Below are 19,631 nucleotides of genomic sequence, written 5' to 3'. Positions count from 1 at the left end.
TTACAAGATTAGACTGAGGAGACCCTATAACTCAACAGCAAGAAGGGAACAAGAGAAGGGAGAATTAGGTGAGAGATGGTGGAAATGAGAGGGCTCAGTCTTCAGAGGAGACACATCTCAGGGGGAAGATGTCTGGGTTCTAGGATCTTTATTTTCCTCACTTCTCAGTCTTCTGTTTCTGCCCATCTCCATTAGAGTCACAACTGCACCAGGCTTATATTACCCAATAAATTCTTGATTATCTACATACTTTTTCCCTCCTAACCCACCCCCATGTTCCTGACCTACAATCACTTGGTCCTCAGAAAAGACAGTTTCTTTGGTATTTATGAAGCAAATCAGAAAGATAATAAAAGTTATGTACATATTGGGATTTTCAAACCTGATTTAGATTGTCAATATGGTTTTCTACAAATTCTAACAACCAGGAGCTGACTCTCTTAGGAGTCCTGGATTCCTGAAGGGTAATGTTTATTCTCTGAGCCATTGGGAGCAGAGACAAGAACACCAGGAATGCATACAACTTGAATTGGTTAAGGCCCAAGGAAGGAACATGATGCACATTTATTCCCTCAAGCTTGCGCCACCCTGTGGCTATTTGCAGAAAGTCAGAGACCGACAATCTTTAGGAAAAAGCTCTTCTCCAAAACTCACTGCTCTTTCAGAAAGACATGTGTGACTACTGGCTGACATTCCAGGACCCAAATTAAGGAACAGGTGTAAGACCCAGATCTCTAAACCACCACTCAGGATCCATATTTGAAAAGCAACCATTTTATTAGAATCAATACAAGAGTATGAAAAGAGGGAAAAGAGGGTGGAAGAGGGGGAGAGAATGAGGTCTGCATTGGATGTCAGTTGTGGAAACACATAAATTGCCTACTTTGGAACATTTACATTTAAAAGGTGAACATATATATATATCACTTATCCTAAAAAAAAATTAAAAATCAAAAGCAGACATGTTTGGCGAAAATAAAACCAAGAAACCACCAATACTCCCCCACAAACCAAAAAGTCCATAGAGAATTCAATTTCCCATTTTCTATTCAGAAATCTGGCTACAAAGTATGATTTGTTCTGCTACTCAGGATGGTACCCAGCCTCAAGTCTCTTAGATCCCATCTTGTGGGAAGGCTGTGGGCCACAGGCGAGTCAACTCCGGGCTACTTGGCAGGATGTCGGACAGTGCTCTCTCCATCCTCCAGAACGCCACAGAACCACCTGGTGTCACCAGTGGTGGGCGCACAGAGGAGCAGAGTCCACAAAACATGGAGAACCAGAATGTGACTGCAGCAGGAGGCCAGGACCTTGTGCTTTTTCATGGGTTACACATCTAAGGCCAAGGAGAGGGAAAGGAGAAAGAGCCCTATTGGGAAAAGGAGCTGGGTGAGCCCCTCAACTGAGATGGACAGTAAGGCTCTTGAGCCCACACCTGGGCAAATAGAAATAGTGTCCGAAGTTTCCCCAATCTGGAGGAAAAAAAGGTCAGTCAGGTTCACGCTGTGGACACTGCAAGTTGACAGATGCTAAATGCAGTGAATTGGATGAAGCTTTAACAAATATGAATGCCTGCCCAGCTAGACGTGGCTCAGCAGTTGAGCATCGACCTAGGATCCAGGAGATCTAGGATCCAGGAGATCGAGGTTTGATTCCTGGTCAGGGCACATGCCCAGGTTGCAGGCTCAATCCGGTCAGGGGCGTGCAGGAGGCAACCAATCAAAGAGGACTCTCTCATCATTGATGTTTCTATCTCTCTCTCTCCCTTCCTATCTCTGAAATCAATAAAGATATAGTAAAAAAAAAAAAAGAATATCAATGCCCAATTCTGAGTATTAAACATACCTCTAGAAAAAAATTTCCAATGTGGCTTTTTTTGGTGGGGACTGGAGAAAGTGGCTGTTTCTGAGACCAGCTGGTTCCTGTGGGGAGGTGGAGGCTTGGGTACAGATATCACAAAGGGCTGCAGTGTCCCAGTTGTCTGTGGGTCAGTTTGGGGAGTGATAAGCAATGATACAAATCAAACCCAATGTCTCTGCTTTGCTTCTGAGACAGCCTGAGTCTGTTCCAAGTCCATGGAGCATGGGACCTTAATTCCCAACCTGCAGAGAGAAACAAGCAGTAGTATCCCTGCCTCATGATTCCCTAATCCAATGCTCTTGGGTTTGAAATAGCCTCTCTTTGTGGATGCGAGATGTAGAAAATACTATGTGCCTTCCCCCAAAACATCCTAAATCTGGATTATTAAGTCTCCAACATTCACAAAAACACTGTCAACATCTGTACTAGCAGCTTTGATGAGGGGTGGGGGGGGCAGAAAACTTTCTGAGGTCACTAAGTAGTTCCAACCTTGGGACAGCTCAGTGAGGACTAAAGCCTGTGTCAGGCCTGGATTTCAACTCAAAGCATCCTCCAGCAAGGACCCTCAAGTATTCTATCAACTCTGATTTACAATGCCTCACAACACCCCTGTGAGGTAGGTCAGTATTATTACCCCCATTTGACAGATGGGGAACTGAGGCATTGAAAGGAGTGACTTGCCCAAGGTCAGCCATTATGAATCAGTTGAGGAGGTTGGCACATAGCATCCACTCAATTCTTATTCCACCCCCTAGAGCATCTGACTTCTTAGAGAGCACTTGGGAGCAAAAGGAAGTGGGTAAGTACACATCACTCTGCAAAGCAGATAAATGCAATCAACCCACAAGTATTAACTGAGGGCTATTACTATGCAAGAAACTTTGGAGAAACACACTTCTTCTGAAAGCCATCTGTTGATGGATGTTTTGAAAATGAAACTACATTTTAAATAGTAAGGTGAAGGCCTAAGTCACACTGATTTCCCAAAGTTCTGTACTGAGTAACCCAAATTCCTAAAATTCAGAATGAAGCAAGACCACACTCAACCAGGAAGATAAGAACCACTTTCCCAGTAGTGGTCTTGGTAGTGCTCTAGCTACAAGGTTGGTGGGGAAAGGCCAGCAATAGTAGTGACAACAGCAACATCCTCTACAGGCTAAACTGGGGGCATAGGAATCCCAGCACCACCAATCACCCTCCTGCAGCTTTTGGTCCCTCCCCACAATTCCTAGAGGACAGCATCTTACCAAACTTGCTGGACTCAGCTCAACTTCTGGAGATGTAGCATCTTCATAAACAGCTCAGGATTAAGGATATCCTTAATTAAGGTGACACCCCCCCCCCCTTCATTTTAGAGAGGGGATAAAGCATTCTCTACAACTAGTCTTAAGACTCTTGCAATATTCTTTCCTCCTGCCAGAGGCATAGCCCTTTAACAAAAGAAAGGCAAAACAAAAATACACCCCCCCCCCCCTGCATTTACAGTGGATTCTGGCAGAAATCACTATGACCCTTATCCTAAACTAGAGAGAGAGAGAGTGTGTCTGTATGTGGTGGGGGAGGGAGGAGAGACCAAATCTACAGCCTGCCTTGGTTTAGAATCAAATACTAAAGCCATACCTCCTCGCAACAGCCAGAGCTGCAGGACTCTACATACACCAAAAGCTTAAAGAATGATTTATCAACACACACAGTATATATTCACCAGGGATACTCTATTTCCAGAAAGGACCAACCATTCCAAGACCTAAAATATAAACCTTTTTTCATTGATTGCTGATCACACCAAACAAGTCCAAATGATAAAGTTCAAAACTGATTAAAGTGGCAAAGACAGTTCAGGTTCAGTCTGTGTTTGGAACTCCTCAAAGTGTGACAAACTGGCCACTGGGGCCTGGATCAACTGTGAGGATCACACATGCCAACGCCAGGGGATATACACACACACACAAAAACACAGAATGACAAGATTAAAAGTTCATTGCATTCAATTTGACCTAATTTCTTGATAATAGTTTCCTATTAGATTTTCTGATTAATACTGATGGCTCTTACCTAGGCTGTGATAATTAGGTTTTGATCTATTGTGACATTAATGATCACAATCAGTTGACTTTGAAATTGTCTTAATTAATGGCTCTTCCCTTGTACGCTGCCTCCAGTGCACTTGTGTGCACCCCCCCCCCAACTTTATTTTAACTCCTTCTCTTACTGAACTCAGAGAATCACTTTCTTCCCATAAACCAAGATTTTAAACTGTTTCTCTGACAGAGAAACAATATGATAGGTGAAATGAGGATCAGGATGAAAAGGCAAGAGAACACACTGTCAATGAATAGGAAAAAGTCCATCTTAAAAAACAGCCAAAGTCAAGCAAGTTAGAAGCAATGACAAGTTGAAGTAACTCTAGAAAGACAAGATGAGGTAGTTTAAAATTCAAGAGATCCGGAGCAAGCAAAAACGAAAGGAGAATTGTTTTTATGAAGCTTTCCAAAAAACCTTCACACTTTAATTTTCCAGAATTATTCTAATTCTTGGGAATTCTGACTTCCAACAGTAGTCAACTCTCAACTGTCCAGGCAGAGGAAAGCATATTTTTCTTGTGGTCAGAACTAAATCTTAAGGTCAGCCTGTTACTCAGTAAGGCTAGGCCTCACCCTAAACTGATTAAATTTAAAATTCCAGGTTATGTATATTTGTGGGAGGGTTTCCACATAATTCTCTGCTTAGAAATCACCACCTTGCAGTGTTGAATAAAACTACACTGCCCAGAGTAGATGCCCAGGTGTTAACAGATGTGCCTCAGGCCTCCTTTTTAGCAAATCTCTTGTCATTGCAAAATATGTCTGTTTTAGGCTTAAAGCCAGCCTCATGTTAATTCCTCTGAAAGAGATGAGAAAAATGAAAAAGGTGTGAACTCTGATAAAATGTCCATAAATGTTACAGACCCAAAATAACTTAACAATACATAACTGGATCTGCAACACAGTTAATACTTTTCACAAGGATTAACTATACCATTAGATACTTTGACAAAGAGCCTAAAATACGGACTGAAATCTGGGGTTCTCAATCCCCACTCACCTGTTGTTCTCTCTAACAGCAGCATTTCTAACCAACCTTCAGTTCTTTTTATTTTCTGGAATAAAACAAGCCCTTGTTGTGGCCTATGTATGACCAGTTAACTCAGTTCATCCAAGGTCACAGAAAAAAGTCCACACATCAATCGTTTAGCTCCTACTTTAGGGCCACAAACTGTAACAACAGTTGTCTCTGCCCCCAAATCAGAAATGTGTATTCATTTAAAGCATTTATTACACTGCTATTAATAGTCATTTTACCCCACACCAGCACTGATAGTTCTTTGAAGTCAGGGACTGCATCTTGTTGAGCTTTATATCTGCTGGGCCGAAAAGTATTGAATGAATGTTGATATACACTAATGTGGCTCAATACAAATCTACCACTATTAATTGGGTATGGGGGGGTTACCCAATTCTTAGCATATGCTCTTGGATGCAAGGCTGGTAAAGTCTCTATTTTTGGAAACATAACTTTGACAATTAGTGGTAAAGCCAACATGAAACTGGAATATACTGGGTCCAGACCCTTCCTTTCTCCACCTCGCTAAAGGTATGATTGCTTGGTGGTACGATTACAAAGGTACAGAACGCAACACTATAATTTTTTCTCTAAAAATCTAAACCAAAAGGATGGAGTCATGGGTGCAAAATAAGCTTTTCCTTTAACCTGATTTGTAAAAAACAATTTTTACATTTTAAATCTAATGACATAACCCTTTCTGGGGTTCTCAAGTCATTGCAAAGTAGTATTTTAGGCCCTTGATTTCAAACCCTAAGGGCAAAGACAATCACTCTCCAACCCAAACACAGATCTCTCTGTACTTTAGGTGGGCTGACCTAAACACAGATTCAACAAAATTGTAAGATCCCAAGCACCTCTTCCAAGGTCCTATGATTTAGGCCTAAATATAAAGTAAATGGATGGCAGGGTGGCTACAGAACAGGAATATAAAGTTAAGAATAACTGCCAACCTATGGGAACAGGCTTTTCATGAAAAACAGAAACACAGAGATATGACTGGGGGGACAGCCAAGGACCACCTAGACTTTTGAGTGTTGAGAGCAGCACAGGTCCAAGTGTTCCCTTGCGCAGACAAAAACTGACTGCCAGAGGAAAAATGATATGGCTCTCTCTAGGTTAAAAATGGGTGCTTCCATTAGGGCTGATGTTCCTAACAGCTGACCTTAACGTGAGGGTATCAGTCCCGTCCAGGGCTCAGAAAAGTGGCTACATTGACATTGGTAGACTCTGCTGGGCAAAGCTCTACTACATTCTATGAAAGGAAGATCCTTGAATGCTGATTACTAAAGAAATTATTAGAAAGATGTTTTGAAAGAACAACACAGAAAAGTATACTGAGGGCCTTGGCTACTAACTCTTCTGAGAGGAGAAACCCCATGAAAACAAGTTTCCTTTTTGAGGTTACAATTCTCCAACGGCCAGGACAGCCACTCAGCATTAACGAAAGCTTGAGGCATAGGGACGCATCTGGTTTCATTTCTGCTGAGGGCTGAAATCAGTTTTGGCTTCAGGCTCCCTACATTCCTATAGGAGAGAATAAAAGTTGTTTTGGTGGCACTTAGTACAAGACCTTGATACGATAAACTGTGGACAGAAAATGATGAAGAGTAAAGTGATGAATAGCTAATACTGGCATTGTTAAAAGAAAATCAGATTTTGCTGAATATCTTAAATATTACTTATAACCCTGGCAACCACATGCCCCAGGTTTCTCAGAATCATTCTCCGTACAAAAAAATGTCCAAATGCTAGATTTTGGTTTTCAAAATATGGTTGCTGTATTTTACATGCCCACTGTTCCTGGGAGACACATGGCTACATGTAGACACATGACTACATGGGTAAGTGGCCATTTTTTCCAGCTGCACATTGAGACTCAGATCACTTCTTCAGGGGCTCTGGCCTATTTTTGTTGTCGTATTCTTGACTACCCTAATTGATATCCTTGATTACCTGTATGACAAATCTATTTCCTGACCATCCTTTCTTTTAGATGCCCATCAGATTAGTAGTAAAAACTGTTAATTACTTAGCATTTGATCTAGGTCTTTAATTCCTTCAGAGAGTAAAGGAAGATGAAGATAAACCCCCTACCTACTTGAGGTATGGGTTATGAGTTCTTACCTAATCACATTACCATTCAGAAGGATTTTCCTGGATGACTTAAACCAAAATCTTCATTGCTCCAATCTGTCATGTCACTGCATCAACAGCTGTCTTTTCAACTGTGCAGTATAACTTTTGACATAATTTATAGAAGCACACAGAATTCAATCAGTAGCTGAGCAGGGAAGCAATGTTAACAAATGCTATGAATGGGTATATGATTTGCATATTATTCAGCTCACCTGTGGACTAGAGCAACCTAGTCATTCCCCTCATTACTCAAAATAATCTAGAAATGGTTGAATGCTCCTGTGAGCTATGTTTTAAAAATCAAAGCAACGACAAAAACCACCTTTATGATGGTGAACTCTAGAGTTAAGGCTATTTCAAGCACTTATTCTTACTCCCTCAGCTTTGGGCTAGGACAAGGATGCTCGAAACCCTGCTACTGCCTTACTTTTTGGATTGATTTTCTAGCGCCCCACCCCCCCAAGAAAAAAAGAGTGAAGGGAAATAGGGCATTTCTTAGGAGACAGACAGGATACCAGAAAAATAAACTCTCAATATAATGGCAAAACAGGAGGAAGCTAAAAGGGAAATGCTTTGCTGAGTAAGGAAAGATGGTTGTGTCAACATGCTAATGCCAGGGCCTGCCACCCTTGAGGTGATAGTCTTCCATGGAAATGCATTTTTAAAAAGAAGATACAAAGAGTTTTAGGATGGAAAAACAAAAGCATTAATACTTTGGGGACTCTTGACAAATCCAGGAGTCAACAAAGCAAGATATTTATGACTATAAACTCTATGAATATTGAAAACTAATAGTGTGGCCAATGGCTCCCCTCCAAGAATTCCTCACTGAAAATAGTGGCATAGAGGGGAAACTTGTGTCCACTGAGAAGTGAGGGTCAGTTTTGAAGCCTCTTTGGTTAACAGGAATGCTTTGGGAGGCCATGAAGTTGGCAGGGTTGGAGGGTGCCTAGCACCTTGGCACAAGCAAGCACCCGGCAGTCATTCGCACCTACATAAATATATAGTCCAAATGTGAGGGATGGAAGGAAATAACATATATATACCATAGGTGATAACAACAATTGTATCCTACCCCATCATTTTCATATACTAACAGCTAAAAAGTTCCACAGTTAATAATCTTGTCACTTTATGACAGACTGCACCACCTTGCAGAAGCAAAAGCAGGGATTACTAAGAAACAAAGCCAAAAGTCCTGGGGCTAAAAGGAGTGCCTTGACAAATCTGAATGTAAAATTTCAAGTCCTCCAAGGATGGAGCTATTCTGGGAGAATGGGTGAGAATGAACAACAGAGGGTGGCCCAGAAGACCACACCAGGAACCCTGTATTCTCCTGGGTAGAGCTGGATGAGGTTGGGAAAGCCCCAACAGGTAGGCAGTTGCTATTGGCTTTCTAAAAAGATGGGCAATATCTTTTCCATCCCAACATCTCAAACAAAGGCTAGCTGGTCATCAACATGTTTTAAGAACCAAAACTCACCCTCATTGTAACAAAATCCCCCAGTCTAAAAGTGACCAACCCTGAAAAGATCAAGACTCTCAGATGATTAAAAAGTCAAAACTCATCTAGAGGTCACAGGGGAGCAGAAGAAAGAGATCAGGGCAAAGGAAAAAATTGTGGGAATTACACACAGTATGCAAATGCCCGGTCTTCACAGAAAGACAATTATCATGAATCAGACCACCAGTTATGTTACAAGAGAACCAATATCAACATTTCTCCTCTGGAGCACAGTGATAAGCACATTTTTTATGAATGTGTTTAGGATAGAAGGGGGTAGGTAGAAGGGAGAGGAGGCAGGGAGGTGAATGTATTATGTACAAAGAGAAATGACAGAGACCACCCCCTCCTTTAGCTCTTTGCTGTTTCTTTCTCTTTGTTTTCCGCATCCTCAGGATATGCATGCCACGTCAGTCTCTCTTCATAAAATGCTATCACAATCTGTGGACATTTTACATTAGCTTCTTTTGCAAGAACCAGGTCTGCTTCATCTGTGTCTTTCCTGGAGAGAAAGAATAGGAAGGAGACTTAAGAGGAGATGAAGAGTGAGAGACTGTGCAAATATAGGTTTCTGTCAATTTCTGGATTTAATTACTGTAATTTCCTCTTCATCCTGATTTCAAAGTGAGAAGAACCCTTCCAGTTCGGTATTTTCTTTTAAAAATTTTTATTGAATTTATTGGGATCCAGTTCAATATTTTCAGAGAAGTTTAAGTAAATGAATTAAATTACGTTAGTCCTCCCTTATCTGTGGGTTCGCTTTCTGCAGTTGGTTACCCAAGGCCAGCTGTGGTCCACAAATATTAAGTGAAAAATTCCAGCAATAGCCCAGCTGGTGTGGCTCAGCAGCTGAGCATCAACCTAGGATCCAGGAGATCATGGTTCAATTCCCAGTCAGGGCACATGCCTGGGTTTTGGGCTTGATCCCCAGCAGGGGTTGTGCAGGAGGCAGCCGATCAATGACTCTCTCTCATCATTGATGTTTCAACTCTCTCTGCCCCCTCCCTTCCTCTCTCTGAGATCAATAAAGACATAAAAAAAAAAAAAAATTCCAGAAATAAACAATTCCCAAGTTTAAAATTGTGTGCTGTTCTGGGTAGCATGGTGAAATTTCATGCCGTCCTGCCTAGGATGTAAATCATCCCTTTGTCCAGAGTATCCAAGCTATATATAAAAATATTTTGAGAGAGAGACACATAAGTTTGATTACAGTATACTATTCTATTTTATCATTAGTTATTGTTGTTAATCTCTTACTGTGCCTAATTTATAAATTAAACTTTATCATAGGTATCTATGTATAGGAAAAATCACAGTACATATAGGTTCTGTACTATCAGCAGTTTTCAGGCATCCACTGGGCTGGGGGCGGGGGGGACAGGTTGGAATGTATCCACCACGGATAAGGGAGGATGATTGTATTACTAACTACTGTGTTAGTGAATATCATTTCATTACTATATCAGACAGAAAGAGAAATCTTCACAGCTAGAATTTAGTTGGGAAACATAGCAGGTTTAATCAAAAGGCTGAAAATTATATTATATAAATTCTGCTCCCATAATTTTTATTTGTATGTGTGAGCCTGTGAACGAACGCACAATCAAACATACATTCATCCTTATTGATTATGCATAAATTGATCAATCCAGTTTCTCAATCATAAGTGAAAGAGTCCTAACATCTGGTGCCCGTTTAAACATTCTTTATCCTTTTGGTCAGAACAGTGGATTGGAGCAATAAGAAAACAGAAATTTAAGTCAGAAACAGTAGTTATAAAAGGGAGAGTAGGAAAAATGTAAAATCTACTACTAAAATGAAATGTAGGAATTAGCTGCAAATTTCAATTATCCAAGTTACACAGGCTTTACTACAATGTATAACAAAAAATATAGCAAATTCCTTAACCAGGATTCCAAATCACGGAAAAAAAAATTTAATCAAAATTCCACTGACATGTGAGCAAAGACAACTACCTCCTTGTCTAGAAAACTGAGATGTTTAATTCATGGAGGAAAGTATTGAGTGTGGGGGGGGGACCCACAGCTTAGAGAAGATACTCAAATTTGGACTGTGGTGCAAAGAGCTAGTTAATATGCGACTATAAATCTTATGTAGCACATATGACTGAGTGGGAAAAATAGTCAATACAGCTCCTTACTTCTGAAAGAGTATAGTTATTCTTCAAAAATAGGCTTTTGGGTAATTTACCAGCAAAATTTTGATCAAATAAAATGTTAAACCTTTTGATTATACAATGTTTAAGGTAATTAGCTTCCTAAGTGGCACCAAAGCATGAACCCTCTATTTAGGGACCAAATCTAAATCATAAGCGCAGAAGACTTGGATACAGGAGGCAGTGGGGGCCAGACCATAAATCACCCTATCTTTTAGAAACCATATTGAGGAGAAGTAACTGTGCTTTCCTCTAAAAGCCATTCCCTCTACTGGATGAAATAACTTGTGCTTTGGCCAGTATTATTCGTAATGCTTTTTGCTCGATTATTTTTCTCTTTTAGACATTATTCAGTGGTCTTGGTCTTCAGTGATGGCAGAAAGCCCACTCAACTCCTATCCCGTGGCCACAAGCTCCTGGTCTGATGGCAAATGATTCAGAACTGTGTAAAAAATAATGGGTAGGTCATGTTTATGTTTCCAACCTCAAATCTACCCTTTCTGGTATGTGGGCTAATATAATATAATTTGGCTTAATACTAAAGCTTGAGAATGTTTTGAATTCTAGAATTCATTCCAAACCAAAATTCCCATTTAATACTGACAGTTGGTGTCAATTAGAGATCCTTGACAATCAACATTCTTGGTTGGGGAATACTCAGTCTTCCCTATCTATCTTCCATACAAATTCAAGTTACTGGTCAAAAAAACCCCACAATTGTAGAGTAAGACCCAATCGCTCTCACCATTTCATTAGGAACATTAAATCGCCACAGGAATCTGTTGCCCCAATGATCTTTTCTGGTTCCAGTCCTCTCTCAAAGCCCCGAGCAATATCATTGCTTTGCTATAAATAGAAGATGAAGAAAAGTTACAGCTTGGAGAGTTAAAAACCTCCCTATCTCTCAGCTTAACAAAGCACAACCTAATTTAATACCACCTGATACCATTTTTGTAATTAAATTCTTAAAATTCAATAAACACAATATTGGGTCACCCAGTGACAGTAATGCCAAAATATATTTTTGCAAGAAGATGCAGTTGTCCCTCCAGTAGTCGTTCAAGATTAAAAGTGGCCCCTAAAACTCTTAAATATCCCTTAAAATATCCTGGAGTCATCATCTGGGAACTCTTCTAATCCAATCTCATTAATGCTATAATGTGATTACCCCTAAATTGCTTGAGATGATAAGTCCATGTTTACCCAAACTGAACCCTTTTTCATATTATAAACTTCAAATATACCATACCTCTCCATCTTTATTTATTTTTTCAGACTTTAGTTTACCTTAACACTGGCCAGTATTTTTAATATTTCTTTTCACATAATCATCTATATTTATGGAAGAACAGAAGTAAGAATGATTCAAGGAAGTACCATAAAACAACAAATTTCTTTCAGAGCTCACATACTGTATTACCCATGCGTTTAGAGAGGAGGCCCTGGTCTGCGCCTATCTGCTCCTGATGTGGATGAGTCATTAGCATTAGAGAACAGAACTGGACAGTGCTTAAAAACAAACAAACAAACTGATTATTCTCTAGGGGAGTATTCAAATTTGGCTAGAATGCAATCATGCAGTCTAGATAAGGAGCACAGGGTCTGATTCAGGTGTGATGCCACTGGTGAGAATAAAATGGCAAAATTTTATATAAAGCAGGTAATTAAAAAAAAAAAAAATTATATTTTTTTGGGGGGGGAGGGGGGAGAGAAACACTGATCGGCTGCCTCCTGCACATTCCCTGACCTGGGATCAAACCCACAACCTGGGTATGTGCCCTGAATGGGAATTGAACCTGACACTTTTTGGTGTGCAGGATGATGCTCCAACAACAGCAGCCAGGGCACAAAGCAGGTAACTTAAAAAAACCTTATTATGGAAGATAAAGACTGTGCAAATGAACTAATATCTGATTTTCATAATAAAATCTCTTTGATCTGACATTCACCTTCCTTGCTCTCTTCTGAGACATACAAACATTCAGGGTCCAAGTGGTCCCCAAAGATACCAGAACCCACACTGGGAAGGAAATTCCATGCATGAATCAGGGGAGATACTGACTCAAAAACATAGCCTCTTTTGGGGGCTCTTAAGGGGAGGAGGTTCCCAGATGTGCACACAGCTGCTCACAGCTGGAATGCTGGCACATGAACTGAGTCGTAAATCATAGCTGGCGGCTGAAAACAGTCTGCCACATAGGGAGGGAAGAGAAGAAAAATGTTCAAGTTGCTGAATAGGAGACGAGGTGAGGAAAATGCAAAAATCATCACAGAGGCAGTAATCTTAAATCAGGCATAATGCCAACTAACAAATTTTTTCTGCAGTGGTTTAAAGAAAAGAAATGCAATCCCCTCCTGTACCTTTAAAACATACAATCACCTATCTTCCTAGCTGCCTAGCTGACAGCCACCAGCACTGTTGAGAATGCTGTCAGGGGCCCCAGATGAGCATTACAATGTAAGGGACGAGTGGGGGTTGTTTTCAAGGTCAGTAGCATCAGAACCTGGCCTAGGAACAAAACTCTGCATTGGCCGGTGGTTCTAAGCCAGACTGCTCCTTTTTAAAAAGACAGAAACCAGACCAGCCCACTCAAGGAAAGGTCCTAAGAGGCAGAGCAGCCGTGAGGGAACGGGAGCCCGAGACACATCTGAAGGACGCTACTGTGTTTGTACACAGGGGGTGAGGGGGTGAGGTGCGGGTATGGGGGATAAATGACCGCGGACGGGCCCGACTTGGGGCGGTGAACACACAGTTCTGGGCAGACGCTGTGCTGGAGAGCTGGGCACCGGGGCCTGTACAGTGTTGTGAACCGCTGCCGCACCAGCAATTCAATTTAAAAAACACGCACAACAAGTAAACAAAGAAGAACTCTATCTTACAAAAAAAATAAAAATAAATAAAAATTTAAAAAAATAAAAAGACAGAAACCTAGGTAGAGGAAATACACACTATATGTCACAAATGGCTAGTTAGAAGTCTTATGCTGTGTTGTTTTTTGGTCTCTTTACTTAGCTGGAGAATTAATCAAATGACAAAAGCAGGACTACAAAGGACCAAAAAAATAAAAGATGTATTATGAAAGTGTACACCTGAAACATATATAATGTTATTAACCAATGTTACCCCAATAAATTTTAGAAAGGAAAAAGAATGACTCAAATCTTAGCTCCTTAGAGAAGGGAAGGCATTCTCAAATTCTTTATCGGCAGTTTATTGTAATGAGATAGTTTATCATAATGATATACATACCTTACCAGAATAGGGCAGTTTTAAAAATAAGGTAAAAAATAAAATTAACGAGGGAAACAAATAAGGAGACAGACACAAACCCAGAGTCCTTTTTCACTTGCAGCCTCCAATCTTTCACTTACATCAATCCTTTTGGGAAATCTGGTCTCCCATTTTCTCTCCTATGGAGACCAGGAATCACTTATATAAGTCTTTATAAAATATTGATGCCTAGATCCAACCCACAGAAATTTGAATTTAACTGGTTTGGTCTGGGGTACATCTTGGGCTCTGGAGGTTTTTAAAAGCAGCCCCCCATCCCACCCTTGTGGTTCTAAGTACAGCCAAAACTGAGAACTAATGCTCTAGAAAGACAGGTATCCAAGTAGAATGAAGATAAATAGGGATGCTTATGACAGTGATGCTAGAAGATTCAGAAGCAGACTTATGCTTTTATTTTATTAAACTTTAAGGGTATGATACATCCTTCACCATAAAATGTTTCACAACCTTGAAATAAAGGAGTGGAAGCTGGAGGGGGGTGTATGTGTGTGCACAGATGGAAAAGATATAGATAAAAAAAGAGGTAATAACACTCCTTATGCTAGCTACTTGAGATCTAAAGCAACTGAATCAACCCAAAATTTCATAAAAAGACTTTCCAAAATGAACAATAAAAAGATTAAAAAAGATGAAACCTTGGCCATTGTGGTTCAGCTTGCTGGAGCATCATCGGTGCCCCAAAAGGTTGCAGGTTTGGTTCCCTGCATATACTTAGGTTGAAGGTTTGATCCCTGGCTCCAGTCAGGGTGCAGATGATCAATGTTTGTCTCTCACATCAATGCCTCTCTCTCCCCCTCCCCCCTTCACCTCTCTCTAAAAAAAAAAAAAAAAAAAAAAAAAATCAATGAATTTTAGTCCTCAGGTGAGGATTAAAAAAAAAAAGAGACGAAAATTAATTTCTAATGTAAAGTACATACAAATAAGATCAAAAGAGAATATACATGTCACTGAACTATACACTTTAAAATGATTAATTGTATATATGTGAATTTCATCTCAATGACAAAATTAAAGAATATAAAGGACTGAAAATAAGGGCTATCTTTGGACCAAAAGAAAAAAGGAAGTGGTGAACGTTTTAAAGCCTTTTTCTATTCTTAAAATTCACCAAAAACCTTTCCTCTCTAAGACAGCTTAGCGTTCTTCTCTGGAGAAGACAGAGAGTGGCTGAATGTTTTGTCCAGATTTAATTTTGTCACCTTAATACAATTCAGTGTACATATATTACATTTCTCATTCAGCCAGGAGGGGGCGCTGTAGTTAATCAACATACCTCCCTGGAAGCTCTTTTGTTCAACAATTTTACCTTGCAGGTCATCCTTAGAACAGAAATAAACAAAATAAGGCTCTTTTTGAGGAGTGGGGAGAAGAGAGAGGGAGGGGGTGGCAAAAGAATAATTTGTGGGGAAAAGGGGAAAGAAAGCTTACCTCTCTCTTTTTTTTGGATTTGATATCATCAGCACTGTTTGAGAAACTGGATTTCCTCTTGTTAGTTTCTGACTTCTCCCTGGGTTTGTTATTTTCACCCTCCTTCATCTTCTTATACTTTTTCATGAACTCAGAAATTAGCTCAGGGCAGTCCAAATTTTTCTCAGGTTCCCAAGTATTGTGCTCCCTGGGCAAGAAGAACAGAGAAAAAAGGAAAAGAATTGGGGGGGGGGCCGGAATCCAAAGCCTTAGTTTAAAGAGGACAAGTAGGCAAAAGGGAAAGAAACCCTACCCTTAAAGGAGATAACAAATTTAATCCTAGGAATTTATCCAAGAAAAACAAACAAACAAACAAAAAGTATATATATATGTGTATATATATACACATAGATATCTCCACCAAAAAAACTTGTACACAATTATTTATAGCAGCATTTTAATAGCCAAAAGACAAAACAATTCAAATGTCCATGACCTGGTGAATAAACAAAATCTGATATATCTATATAATAAGACTACTATTCAATAGCAAAAAGGAAGACAATACTAATTAATACATGCTACAACATGAAAGAACCTCAAAAACATTATGCTAAGTGAAAGAAACCAGATGCAAAAGACTATTTTGTCTGATTCTATTTATATGAAATGTCTAGAAAAGACAACTTTAGAGATAGAAAGCATTTCAGATCAGTAATTCCCTGATGCTGGGTCTGGGTATGAGTCTAGGGATTAACTATATATGGGCTAAAGGAAATCTGGGAAGGCTATGGAAATGTTCTAAAACTGGAATGTGGGGATGGTTACACAACTCCATAAATTTACTAAAAAAAATCACAAACCATACACTTTCAATGAATGATTTTTACAGATTGTAAATGATACCCAAATAAAGGTGTTAAAAACTCAAAATGAACTCTATAAGTGACAAAATAATGTGACTTCATACATACAGTCATCTATGCAAATCCGTGAAAGGGCAATCTAATAAATCATACACTGCCCGCCCCGTGAAATGTTACTTATATTTTGAAGAAATTATTGGAGGGCTGGAAATAGTTATTTAGACAAAAGGCAGTAAGAGCTTAAATCATTAGAATATAGACAAACTATAAGGTGAAGACTCAGAAGTGGGGATTGGAGTGCATTAATTCAATGGTCTGGATTTAAGTCTACTGTTACTAAGCAGTTAAAAATACATTATTATAGTAATAAGTAAAATAAATAAATAACCCAAACTAAATAATTGGGTCTAATTAAACTTGGATCAAGAGTCCTATTATGAGGAAAATAAATAGTTGGTATTCAGTTTTCTCTGTATTCCTGGCATAGATTTTACAAAACCAAACCCCCAACTCCATCATAAGCTTATGAAATCAAAGCAACAAATGTATCTACATGGGAAAACTACACCAGGCATCCTCTTCACCCCTAGCTAGTGACAGAGGTTCTTTTGGTTATATAGTAAGAACTAGGTTACATTAAGATACATCTGTAAACATACCAGAGAAGCAGTTTCTACAATACTTTCTTTCATTGACTTGGAAACATTTTTTTATTTTATGTACTATCCATTTTAGATATTTTGTTTTTTGTTATTTTTTTTTTTTAAATGTTTTTATTGATTTTAGAGAGAGAAGGGAGAGGGAGAGAGAGAAACAACTCCTGCATGCCCACTACTGGGGACCGAGCCCGAAACCCGGGCATGTGCCCTGATGGGGAATCAAACTGGTGACCTCTTGGTGCACAGGTTGATGCTCAACCACTGAGCCACAACGGCCGGGCTAAAATAAGGAATCTTTAGTTAGGAATGGTTTGAATACATGACATAACTTGACTCAAATGTAAGAAGCAGAATGATGAAAAAATCTGATATACTCTAGACTTAAACAACTTTCTGCAAAAGGAACTTAAGAATGAGACAAAATTTATTTTTAAGACATTTGAGCTAGAACTAGAAAAGCCTCTCGTTCATAGCCCCTTTTCAGCCAAAAAAATTCCTCACACAATAACTTTTCCCAAATCCACAGACCATATAGTTTACTATTCCAGAAGAAATTAAGGTACCAAAATCAAGAGGCATGCCAACACTACATATAGGGGTAGGAGAGTCTCTGTTCATAGCACAAAAAGCCAGTCCTATAATGCGATTATCCCTTTTCCTACCATACTGATAGTGCTGTTTCTATATCAACCAAGGTAGAATCTGACCACTGCCTAGCAAACAGTAGGTACTTAGTTGTAGACAATGCTGAGGGGGCAAAATTTGTTCCAGGCTTTAATGAAATCCTGGCATTTCTGACAAAGGACAAATGCTTAATCTGTCTAACCCAAGCCTTGTCTCTTCCTCTTTTATTTTCCTTTAGAAATATAGGGGGCATATTCTGATTGCTGTGTTACCCACCTTTAGTGCTCTGTGTGCTAGAGATGCTAAGCATCCTGTAGTGCACAAACCATCCCACCTAAAACAGTGCTATGGGTAAGAAACTTTGACTCATGTAATGAAATAACCTTAAGTATGTTCTGAAGGCTCTTGATTCATACCTTTGTCCAAAGGTACTGTCAAAACATTGACTCTTTTAGTATATTCAAATCCTACACTTTAAAGCTGAGACGTGCAATATGGTAGCTACTTGCCAAATGTGATTACTGAGCACTTGAAATGTGAGTAGTCTGAACTGAGATGTGCTATAAAATGTAAAATATACATCAGATTTAGAAGGCTTAGTATGAATAAACAATGTAAAAAACCTCAATTCTAAAATTATTGTTGAAATAGCATTTTGGTATACTGTGTTATATAAAATGTATTATTAAAATTAACTTCATGTTTCTTTAATGTGGCCACCAAATATTTAAAATTACACATGTGGCATGCATTATATTTCTACTGGCCAGCACCACTCTAAGGAGTCTAATCCATTTCTTATCAGTTCATTGGGGTTCTGAGAAATCCACTTTGTTATCAGGCATCATAAGAAAAGAATCGCCAATTGAGGCAAAATGCCTAATGATTACACAGCTTCTCATATTTTACTTTTCAAGGTACTACTTCTATGCTTCAATGTGTCTAGTTCTATTTATTTCAAAGAAAATAATAACCTACTTTAGTATCAGCATAAAGCCAGTTACTGCCTAACAGACATGCTAGTCATCACTTCAGTATCATTCTTAAAGCTGACTTAAAAAGAGGGTTTTTAAAAAAAATAGAATGATGGATAAAGGAATAGACGGATAGGTTACATTACAATGTTAATCACCGAAAGTAGGTGGTATGTATCTGCGTGCTCACTCAATTTCTTTGGCCTCAGTTGTATATTTGAAATTTTCAAAAATAAATACATACTTGGTGGTGGTAGGGGGAGACACATGAGACTGTGGCCTCAGATTTAAGTCTCATTAAGATAAGTGCTTCTGCCCAGCCGGGCGTGGCTCAGCAGTTGAGAGTCGACCTAGGATCCAGGTGATTGGGGTTCAATTCCCGTCAGCGCACAAGCCTGGGTTGCAGGCTCCATCCCGGGTCGGGGGTGTGCAGGAGGCAGCCGATCAATGACTCTCTCATCATTGATGTTTCTATCTTTCTCTCTCTCCTTTCCTCTCTCTGAAATCAATATGGATATATTTTTTAAAAAAGATAAGTGCTTCAGCCCTGGCCAGTTTGGCTCAGTCGTTAGAGCATCAGCCTGTGGACTGAAGGGTCCCGGGTTCGATTCGGGCCAAGGGCATATACCTCAGTTGCAGACTCGATCCCTGGACCCACTCAGGGCCCATGCCGGAGACAACCAATTGATGTCTGTCTGTGATGTTTCCCTCCCTTTCTCCCACTCTCTCTGAAAAGCAATGGAAAAAATATTCTCAGGTGAGGATTAAAAAAAAGAAGAAAAAAAAAGATAAGTGCTTCAGCCCTGGCTGGGTAGCTCAATAGGTTGCAGGTTTAATCTGGTCAGGGTACATATCAGAATCAACTAATGAGCCTTAGCCAGTTTGGCTTAGTGGTTAGAGCATTGGCCTGCGGCCTGAAGGGTTCTGGGTTTGATTCTGGCCAAGGGCATGTACCTTGGTTGCAGGCTCGATCCCCGGCCCTGGTCAGGGCATGTGTGGCAGGCAACCAATTAATGTGTCTCTCTCAC

General features: G+C 39.7%; 1 protein-coding gene across 3 annotated transcripts in view; it reads right to left on the bottom strand.

Moving 5' to 3' along the window:
• Positions 1 to 754: 754 nt before the first annotated feature.
• The window catches only part of CBX5 (chromobox 5), a 38,072-nt gene continuing 19,195 nt past the window's right edge, over positions 755 to 19,631 (bottom strand). For 2 of the 3 annotated variants that reach the window (XM_016217995.2, XM_016217996.2), the window contains exons 3-5: positions 15,502 to 15,688; positions 11,527 to 11,627; positions 755 to 9,107 (exon numbers count right to left, since the gene is read on the bottom strand). In XM_016217995.2, coding sequence (XP_016073481.1) covers positions 8,957 to 9,107; positions 11,527 to 11,627; positions 15,502 to 15,688 — 439 coding nt within the window. In that variant the 3' untranslated portion in view covers positions 755 to 8,956. Of the gene's footprint in view, positions 9,108 to 11,526; positions 11,628 to 14,906; positions 15,393 to 15,501; positions 15,689 to 19,631 lie in introns of those variants that run through there. The other variant, XM_016217998.2, reaches the window with a different exon arrangement.

Source organism: Miniopterus natalensis, chromosome 2 (assembly GCF_054644295.1).
Source record: "Miniopterus natalensis isolate mMinNat1 chromosome 2, mMinNat1.hap1, whole genome shotgun sequence".
NCBI classification, from domain to species: domain Eukaryota; kingdom Metazoa; phylum Chordata; class Mammalia; order Chiroptera; family Miniopteridae; genus Miniopterus; species Miniopterus natalensis.
The sequence above is the reverse complement of the archived record's forward strand: the minus strand, read 5'-3'. Positions and strand labels throughout refer to the sequence as shown.